This window comes from Gymnoscopelus microlampas, assembly GCF_963454915.1.
Source record: "Gymnoscopelus microlampas genome assembly, chromosome: 8".
In the NCBI taxonomy this organism is placed as follows: domain Eukaryota; kingdom Metazoa; phylum Chordata; class Actinopteri; order Myctophiformes; family Myctophidae; genus Gymnoscopelus; species Gymnoscopelus microlampas.
This window is the reverse complement of record NC_139945.1, coordinates 48,089,634-48,100,554: the sequence shown is the minus strand read 5'-3', so window position 1 is coordinate 48,100,554 and position 10,921 is coordinate 48,089,634. Positions and strand designations below refer to the sequence as shown.

The following is a 10,921-nucleotide window of genomic DNA, read 5'->3' as shown; positions in this document are numbered from 1 at the left end:
TTTGCAGTGTCTTACCTGTGAGAAGTTTTTTTTTTGCCAGTCTGTGCCACAAAAAAGATAATAAAAAAAAAAGGTAAACACAAATAAATAAACAATGTGTTTATTTATTAATAATAACAACAACAGCAGTTAAAATGTCATGGCAATACTATATTTAATAAACATAAATATAATGTATAAATATAATGTAATACAAAGATTTCAGCTCTGAAATTCACAAAAGTTGAGCAATAAAATAGTTTTGAAGTTCCAAGTCAGCTCTGCATATCAGTTCCTAGGTTCTACAGTGATCTTGTGGCCTCAATGTGAATTATAAGATATTGTTATGTGATAGGGATCTTTATCCTCTTAAATCAATCATAAATAAATAACACTTGAGATAGAGATAGCATTTTGAAATGAAAATGCCATTTGAAAAAGAAAGGAAGAAAGAAAGAAATCCTTTGTCCACTGGACATAAAGTCATTTTGTTTAAAGAGCTGGGATATAATCTCAGACTGGTGCAATATTAAATACATTGTATGCAAAATGTTGTGTCACTAATGTCAGGCAAAATTAAAAAAAATGTTTTAATATTCAAAATGGTGGAAAATCCGTCATGGTAGACACTGATTGTTCAAGAGGCAAATCTGAAGAGCTAAAGAAATATCCTTTCAAAATGTTCAACTTCATCCTTTAATTATAGCACCCTCATCTGGACAGTTATTGTTGGCATCAGCTCTATTTGTGTTCCAATGTTTCAATTCACTTGCATCTAAATTTGTTGGCTTATAAGATTGAGGAACCAAACATATTGTATTGTTTCCCACAATAAGAGGCATATAACCATTTCATGTGGTAGCAGTCATAGGAAATTATTGTGGATAGAAAAAAGACAAATAAATTATGTCAACCTGACCAGCTTGAACCCCTGATCAAAATAACCATTTCATGTGGTAGCAGTCATAGGAAATTATTGTGGATAGAAAAAAGACAAATAAATTATGTCAACCTGACCAGCTTGAACCCCTGATCAAAATAACCATTTCATGTGGTAGCAGTCATAGGAAATTATTGTGGATAGAAAAAAGACAAATAAATTATGTCAACCTGACCAGCTTGAACCCCTGATCAAAATAACCTGCAATTATTGAGTGGTCACATAGACATGGACATGTCCTAATCAAATGACCATATATATGGTCACAGGACATTCAATACACTGACCATGTGGGATTTCTACAGGCCATATAAGTATTACAATTTCAGATGGCTTGCCTGTTGGGCTGTTAAGGTGCAGATTGCGTCTGGCTGCCCTGTGCTGTTTATGACCTTGCACACTGAACTAATCCAGCCTTTCACTCCATCCATAGAATGACAATTGAATACCCGGCCCTAACAAACTACAGGGGAATGGTCATATGTCAGTGCTCTCAACTCTAGTGGCAGAGTGGGGGACCACAGATCAAACGGTGGATCACATTTAGTTGAAGATAGTTACTGTTATTTCTAACATAACAATCACTCAAGGGAGTGAAGAAACTCAAAGGACCCGATGAGATCACTCTTGATATATTCTTGTTGGATACATACTGTAGTAACTGTACAGTGATTTCTATTTCTGGACTCGGATTGGATTCCTGGATGTGCCATCTCCTGCAATCTATTCTCTACCAATGTTGATTGTCTGCAGAGGATTATATTTATTGATTTTGCGAGGACAAGACTTTGATCACTCTGGGACTTGAACATTTCACCCATGGACAAAATAGTTTGAAACAAGTTATCACTGTACGTGTTGGGCCCACTGAATGGCACGCAGAGGACCAGAGAGCGTCCAGCAGAAAGTGGTTGTGCTTACACACTGTCCAGTTTGATGGACAGATTTTTGAGGCATTACCAGGAAAAAGTAGAAGATATGGATTGTTTTATTTCTCTCTAAGTCTTACTTTTCAAACTGGCTAGGTACAGAACCCTTGCATAAACCTGCATTGTGTCCCTTTTCCAGCTGGTTCCCTACAGTTTTTGTTTGACCATTCCCGGCTGTTCAGAATAGGTGCCCCCTCATTGTGTTTTTAAATCTTTGTTGCACTGTACATTGCCTGCCTTTGTAATGCTATAGTACAATGCCAGTTTCAGACTGGTTGAATATGTGTGGTCAGCCTATTCTCCCACACTACGCTCAGCAGGGTTAATTTCATCCATCAAGCTGCAACAATATTAAAAATAGCCATGCAGATTGCATGGCAAAGTCCTCCTCCACATTTGCATTGGAAAATCAAAGATATTTGACATTGGGGTGAGTTCACTTTTTATTCTCTAATTATTGTATACATTTCATCAGCTTACCATACAGCTTACTTGCTGTCCTAATCTATAAAGATACATCTCATCTATGCATTTAGATAATAATTAATTCATTAAGACAAATCAGGACTATATATAACTTAGGAACAACAAGCAATGTGTACACGCACATTCTTGTTAATATTACAATGTTACCATAAAAATGATTGCTTTGCCCTGTACATAAGCAGATTGTAAACCCAGATCTCTGTCACTTAATCCTTAGCCAGAGCACTTACATCTCCATCAATATCTTATTTATTCAGGTTAAGCCATGGGAGACTGGTCCATTCTTGGCCGTTTCCTTTCTGAGGTGCAGAACCACTCCACAGTGATAGGGAAGATCTGGCTGACCATGCTTCTCATCTTCCGCATCCTGCTGGTGACCTTGGTGGGCGATGCAGTCTACAGCGACGAGCAGTCCAAGTTCACCTGTAACACCCAGCAGCCTGGATGCAATAACGTCTGCTATGACACTTTTGCTCCTGTGTCGCACCTCCGCTTCTGGGTCTTTCAGATTGTACTAGTCTCCACCCCTTCCATCTTCTACATTGTTTACGTTCTGCACAAGATTGCCAAGGACGAGAAGCTGGAAGTCCAGAGGGGGCAGGTGCTGGCCCAAAGGCCCCCCAGAAAGGGCTTTGCGCAGTTGGGCAGAGATGGGTGTATGGAGGCCCTTCAGGTTGGCATGCCCACCTACTGTCCCCAGTATCGGGAAGAATGGGGGGCCCAGGAAGAGGATGGAGTGGAACAAAGCCTCCTGGAGGAGGACTATGGCGAGGTAGGGGAGGATCCTACCCAGCTGTCCAGCCAGGTGTTGCTCATCTATATCCTTCATGTGTTACTGCGCTCTGTCATGGAGATCACCTTCCTGGTTGGCCAGTACTACTTGTTTGGATTCGAGGTACCTCACCTGTACCGTTGTGAGACCTATCCCTGTCCTACTCGTACAGATTGCTTTGTGTCGCGTGCCACTGAGAAGACCATCTTCCTAAACTTCATGTTCAGTATCAGCTTGGGCTGCTTCGTGCTCAACATTGCAGAGCTCCACTACCTGGGCTGGGTCTACATCTTCCGCATCCTCTGCTCGGCCTGTTCCACCTGCTGCAGTCCTAAGAGGGACAGGGTGGCGCTGTATTCAAACCACAACCCCCTGCTGCTGCAGCTAAAGCACTCCCTGAGCGGAAGGCTGGTTCTACAGACCCCAGCTCCCATAGCCCAGGAGAAGGTTGGAGGTCTGCTCACTCATGCACCAGCTATCTCCTTTCAGACAGACTCTACTGTGGAATGCACCTCCAAGAGGAACCCAGAGGAGCGAGACAAAGTGAAGGTCAAATTGGCCAACATGGCCAAGCTAGGACGGACGAAGAAGTCTTGGCTATAAAAACAGGGAGCATTTTGTGTGAAACGGAAGAACTTGTAAGGAAAGACTGTCAGAGTGCATGGGGATTTTCTTTCCAGTTGTGACACAATAATTATCATTATTGTGGCTATGATTTATATCCCATAATTGTAAATCTAGACAAAGCCCTTTTATTTAGAAACATTTCAAGAGAGTTTATGGATTTTTAAAAACTTAAACGTGGACAATGCTTTACAATACCTCACCAGATGCAGTATTACTGACTATCAGGGTGCTGTGAAAAAGGTTGTTTTCTCTTTCTTTCTTTTTTCTTTCTTTTTTGCTGTGAATATTTGTTAAATCAACTTGACATTATTTTTTTGTTGCACTGGTAGAGGAGTTGTATGTACCTTGCATGTGAAACACTTTTCATCGCCCATTACCATTGCAAGCATTTTTAAACATCCTCTGCTTTTTAGATTTCCAACGCTTTTTAGGTCTTGACAATCAGTGATTTTCCTTTCAGAATGACAACCACATCAGTGCTATTTCAGTCTTAAAGGTATCTTCTACATAATAAATGTTTTGTTCACCTGTATTTTGCTGGAACAGATTTCCATGTGTCTCTATATATTATGCTGCCAGTGCTTGTAGAAGTATTGGAATAAATTTTAAATACAGTGCTCCACCCCATCTCTCAATACGGACTCCTTACTACTATTAGCTTGCCTCAGAGCTTTTTTTTGTAGATTATTAATCCCGCTGGGGAAATTCAATTCCAGCATCACCCAGCTGATGGTCATGATGAGCACTTGGGGGAGCAGTTAGGAGTCAAGTGTCTTGCTCAGGGACACTTCAGAAATACTGGGCTGGTCCGGAGGCAAACCGGTGACCTTCTGATTACCAGAAGGTCTGACGGCTGCCCCTATAAGCATTCAATCTTAGATATTGTTGTTGTATGTTTTAAAGGTTTAGTAGCCAATAGTGATGCTGAATCATATTTATTGGCCAAATATTATGAAGGGATTACCTTGTTGACATTGGTTGAGGTACATCATAACTTATGTCACACCTCTCCTGTTGAGAGATACAGTCTTACATGTTGTACAGTAAGTGCAGTGTTATACAACAGACTAAAGACAAAGACTAAAAACTATCACCTTACTTTTTGTATGATAAAGTAGATTGGTGCACATAATGGGTGTGTTATTCAAATGTAGCAGTGCAGGTTGCAGCAAGTGCACAAACTGTAGATTCATGGTACAAGTTTCATGGATGAGCTAACATTGGCTGTACAGTAATAGTGCAGTAGTCTCACGAGCCAGACTGTTGTCTCCCATCATTTTCAAATGCTTCCGTCATACATACTACATAGCATTCGGAGATTGTGGAATAGTTGTCTGGCTACGCGAGACCATAGCGCAGTGACAGTAGAGGAGGTACTAGGCTATAGTACACATGCAGTAGATATATGGTGCAAGATTATTGGTGTTCAACTTCAATCACGGATGCACAGAGGTGGAATTGCAGACGGTTCACAGGAGAGTGAATGGTAAAATCAATAGAGAACCCCAGGTATATATTACTATAAAGATAAAAATTTAGATAAAAATCTTAAATGCAATATATCATGCCACAATATAACTCGATATTAAAACGAATATGTATCGTCGAGAGTCGAGACATTTATCTATCACTGGCTTCCACCCTATCGGCTCTGTGAATAAATATAGGCCTAGTCCCAGATTTTAGAAGATGGCATACAGTACCTGTTCCTGTCCCAGTTCATTTTCCCATAGCTTCGTTTCATTGGTTCAGCAGCAGGTTTGAACTGGAAACACACATTACAGTACACCTTCATAACTGTTTCCAGTTCAAATCTGTTGCTGAGCCAATCCAACAATGCTATTGGAAAATTACAGGAAACAGGTGTGCCACCTTCTGAAAACTGGGGCTGTGTCCAAAACCACTCACTATACGCACTATAATGCACCATAGTGATTACGCCATGTTGTAGCGGTCATGTAGTGTTGATCATTATTAGCTATATACCCTATATAGTGGACATATTTAGTCCCATAATACCCCATGCGATGGTCACTAGCCAAGCTCTACCAATCCCACAATACTTTGTGTCGGTTCTGCTGAAAGGAAAAACTACAATAACAATGCTGTCGCAGATGAACGAGAGCAAGGGAGAGAAAACCTGTCTTACAATAATAATATGGCTATTATAATTATTATTAATATAGGCTATAATGATATTATAATATGTAATACTAATAATAACTATTTATCACAACAGTGCATGCATACAGGAATATTCTTTTAATACATCCATGTTTATTTATCACTCCAACAGCCAACGCTGATCTGGGATGTTTTAATTCTGCAACAGTGATGAAGTAGTTGATGGCGACCTGAGTAGTGTCACTGATGAGTTCAGTATATACTCCTCTAGATCTGACTCCCTAGGGAGTAATGAATTAGTGACGGAATTCGGACACAACCCGGGACAACAGCTAAGCACATAGCCTATTCAAGGGCTTTTAAACTGACTAGTCATACACTCTCAACAAGCCTGAACAGGACAGTGTGGAATAAAGGCTCCCTGCAAATTGAAGCTAGCGCCGCAGTTCTTACAACAATGACAAAGTGACAATGTCTTTTCTTTTCTTTTTTTACTTCATAGAAACACCCATGTGGCTTTTCATAGGCCAATCATTTTGCCTAGGGATATAACAGAAAAGCATTGGGCTACAAAATGAAAAAAACAATGATAAACCAATAAATGAAAATGTCTTGCGAACCCAAGAAAGTAAAACTTCAGGTTACAAAGCTTTTTGAAGCAAAAGTTTCCAAGTAGCCAACTCTGGTTCTGCAAGTTTGACCTCACCAGTTCACGACTCGACCTAATGGGCTCAATTCACAGGCTAGCTTGGGAAGGTAGTTTACTACGTCATACAGGACATGAAAGGACACTAAAGTGCATGAAGGACACTAAAGTGCATGTGTTATGACCTCAGTGACTTGATGAATACGTGCAACGCAAGGAGTGTGTCGTATATGCTGGGAGAGCACCTTTCATGAAATCTGTGAAATCTGTGCCCACTCTACGTATAATATAGCTCTATGATGTACGTAACCCTGCTTATTTGAGTATTATGAGCGAGATGTCTCGCTTATGGGACAGTGCCCCCGGCACATCACAGATGCACCTTTTAAACACTCAGAGACAATTCATTTGCTGGTTCAAGGTCATGACCAGGCTACGTCAGAAAGGACCACCCGCTCGTGTTACTGTACGTACACCTGTTCAAGATAAGCAGTTCCCTTCCTCGCACTATCCAGCAAGGAGGGTGTTTCAGCGAGACATCTAGCTCATAATACTTGAATAACCGGGGTTATGTTTGTAACCTCGGGTTATTCTTCATATTACTCACTCAGTGACTCGTTTATGGGACATGAATAAAGTCCTGTATTGCCCAGAGCATATTATCTCGAAGTCCTGACCTGTCAGCCTCAGAGATTTAACCCCCTATCTGGAGCCCACACTAAAGACTGTGTGTGCCAATGGTGGTGCAGTCACATTTAGTATGTAGAACCTTGTGAAAGTTATTGGTAAATTTCAATTGCCGCAGCACAAATATCCTGAATAGTGATCATTTTAAAAGGGCCCAGGATGTAGACGTTCCTCTAGTGGAATGCGCATGCAGCCCTGCAGGTGGCTGCAGTCCTTTTCTAGAGTATGACAGCTGGATCGCTTCCACTATCCAGTGGGAGAGTCATTGCTTGCTTATGTGTTTACCAGCATGCTGCTTAGGTCATGAAACAAACAGCTGGTCCGACTTCCTAAAGGCCAATATATGCTCCATCCGATGTCCGAACATTTTTCAGACAGGGTAGGTGATAACAGGTCAGAGGACCGCATTACACCTTGAGATAACGTCTCATTGGGTGTTATTCGGCTCTGCAACGCTAGTCGCTGTTCCGTAAAACATCTCTGAACCAGGAAATGTCTCTCCGTCCAGTGGATTATTTTAGAGTCAGAGTGTTCCCACTTAGTAGAGTTGGCTTTCAACCATAGACTGTATAAAAGAGATGGACAAAGCCAGGCCACTGGTTTCTACAGACCGAAAATGAAGCCGATTGTTCAGGAATTTGAAATCCGCCATCTCTAATATAAGCCCAAAAGCACGTCGGTAACAGGAACCGGAAAACAATCCCCAAAGAATGCTATTGGTTGGGTATCTTGTCGATCAAGAGCGGGGGCGGGGAATGAATGCTATTGATTGTGTAGCTTGTCAATCAAATCATCCCGCCCCTCCTAGAGAATAGCCTACTTTATCGTCAATTTTAAAATAAATGGGACCTTAATTTAGCAAAACGCATATCATGATGATTGAAAGGAGACCTTAAACTAGCGACTGGACGCATATAGAATTTATGACCATTTTTATTAAGGTAAGAACATCTAGTCTAAAGTTTGTCAAAAACCCATCCGCTTGCGTTAAAATAAATGCTTTCTGACACCCGCAGGGGTAAAACAGCGCCAAACAGGCCATTCATATGAGCTGTCTCACTTCCGTATTGGCCTCATTGTAAATATGTCAGGCTGGCCCCTTGCTTTCAACTCCATAAAACCGTCTTTGTTTTGGTGAGTAGCAAAACTGTATTTCTTATTTTTACTCCCGACGAGAGGTTGTGCAGCCTGTGCTGCGGGCACATTGGCTCATCGGTCGCATAGCCTTAAGGAGAACTCCTTCAGGCTATGCACCAGGCGATATTTGTAAGTGCACGGTCTTTCTTCTACATTAGAAGAGTTAGGACGTCACATTCTAATCCAGCCCGAATACCCAATCTCAGCACTGGCCTCAGTGGTGCACCTTGCTAATCAATAAACTCCCAATCCACTACCACTGGGAGTCCCCACCCCCCCTCCTCCCATTCCCTTTCTACCTACTTCCTGGGTGTGGCCAGGAATAAGGTGAATTAAAGGAGGAGTTCACCCAAAATATGACTTATTTTCTATCAATTACACACCCCATGAAGCCTTGATTTCATGGATTTATTTTTGTTTTTGTGGCATTCCTAAAACAATAATTTGATGACTGTGTGTATTTCCGGTAGGAGACACAAATAATCTACTTTGTGTCTCCTACCGGATACATTAGCCGGTAGGAGACGGGAATCAAATTATTAGCTTAGGAATGCGACAACAACAAAAAAGAAACCATGGATTCAAGGCTTCATAGGGTGTGCAATTGATAGGAAATAAGTCATTTTTTGGGTAAACTCCTCCTTTAAGAAAATTATGCATTTTGAAATTGGTGACCTAACGAATTCTGTTTTTATAGAGGTTGCCGTTGAGAGCAATTTAGGTAGCCTATATTTTCATGTTTTCACAAAATTGTTTATCCTTTTAGACTTGTGTGACATATGTATATGTATATATATATATATATATATACATATATATATACATATATATATATATATATATATACATATATACATATATACTATATATATATATATATATATATATATATATATATATATATATATATATATATATATATATATATATATATATATATATATATATATATATATATACACACACACACATATATACGCATTATTTGGTGTTAGCCCTGGTACCATTTCCAAACTTAGGACCAAGTTATGTGAGACTGGTGAAGTCAACAAGGAAGACAACAACCCAAGACCCCTTGCTTCACTGAGGAACCATAGATTTACAGGCAAGATTTACACAACGGTAGCCTACCAAAGACAGATGTCAACGTTGCAGGGCCCATGCTCAGGTGCCACACACCTGCGACTGGCACACATCTGCCTGCAAATGGTACCAGGGCTGACACCAAATAATGCGTAATCTGTGTAACGGAACACCAGCTTCCACTTGCCCTATTGTCCCTTATTCCAAAGGGACAAACGTGGCATCTTTCCATGGGGGCACAAGTTGCACAACCCATGTTCAGGTGCCAGTCACTCACCTGTGAGGCAGTCACATACACCTGTGACTGGCACAGCGATTACCAACAGAAGCATATTGGGTGATTTTGGCACATTTTTGGGAGGCGCTACCCACACGTTTAGCTGTGTTGCTCATTCCACGAATGCCCGATCCTTACAAGCTGTACCTCTTTGTAAAGGTGACTAATCAACGATAAAAATGATATAAAACACAATACCAATTGGTATTATTAAGGTGGAGATATAATTGACCAAAGTTAAGTTTCCGAACTTGTTTTGAGCAGTTATATATATATATATATATATATATATATATATATATATATATATATATATATATATATATATATATACACACACACACACACACACACACACACACACACACACACACACACACACACACACATATATATATATATATATATATATATGCGTGTGCGTGCGTGCGTGTGTGTGTGCGTGCGCGTGTTTGTGTGTATGTGTGTGTATTTGCTTGCTTCAATGCTTTCGCTACCTATTCGACCTCTGTAGTCGCAGAAATCACCAAGTCACCAATTTCGATGCAACGTCGACGCACGCGCTCCAAACCCCGAACACGTCTTCCACTGACATAACGATAACAAGGTTCCGTCAGTGATGTCACAACAACGTAGCGTCATCATCTAGTGTTATTACACTGTTATTATAACATAAAGCTATGCTCATGGAGCCCTTGCTTAACCACTTTAACCCCAGCATCGGTATTGTGGAGAAACGTTTTGCTGAAAATAGCAGATCGACAAGCTCATAATGCAACGCAATGTATCGCATTGAAAGCTGGCTATTTTTAGTGAAAGCTTTCCCCACAATAACAGAAAACAGTAAATACACTAGTTTTGGGCCCTGAGGGACTTCAGTTACCCTTATGGGGTTTAATTGGTTAATGGCAGAACTCTGGGTAATGCTTGAATCACAAACCCGTGATTTCATTCTTTATTTATGCTTTATCAAACCAGTCGACCCTTTTGCGAGACACGGTCAACAAATGTTTTCAGTTGAAAATACGTCATTTTGGTCTCGAGAGCGTTATTTCGTCCAAATGGCTGTAGGATAAAGTATAAAATAAATGGAAGGCCATTTGAGCAAATAACAGTGCCCCTGTAAAACTGCGGTCAGTTGTTTGTGACGTCACGGTCTTAACCTTGGTCTGTTCATCCTAAGTGTCCCATCAAATTTTGCCGAGGAGGAGGAGGAGGAGGAAGACTTCCGGTG

General features: G+C 40.7%; 1 protein-coding gene across 1 annotated transcript; it reads left to right on the top strand.

Moving 5' to 3' along the window:
• Positions 1 to 2,599: 2,599 nt before the first annotated feature.
• On the top strand, positions 2,600 to 3,709 carry LOC311050308 (gap junction delta-2 protein; the record flags this gene model as incomplete). The annotated part of the gene is made up of 1 exon (XM_084064319.1): positions 2,600 to 3,709. One exon carries the CDS (start codon positions 2,600 to 2,602, stop codon positions 3,707 to 3,709), a length of 1,110 nt encoding a protein of 369 aa, XP_083920445.1.
• Positions 3,710 to 10,921: the final 7,212 nt, after the last annotated feature.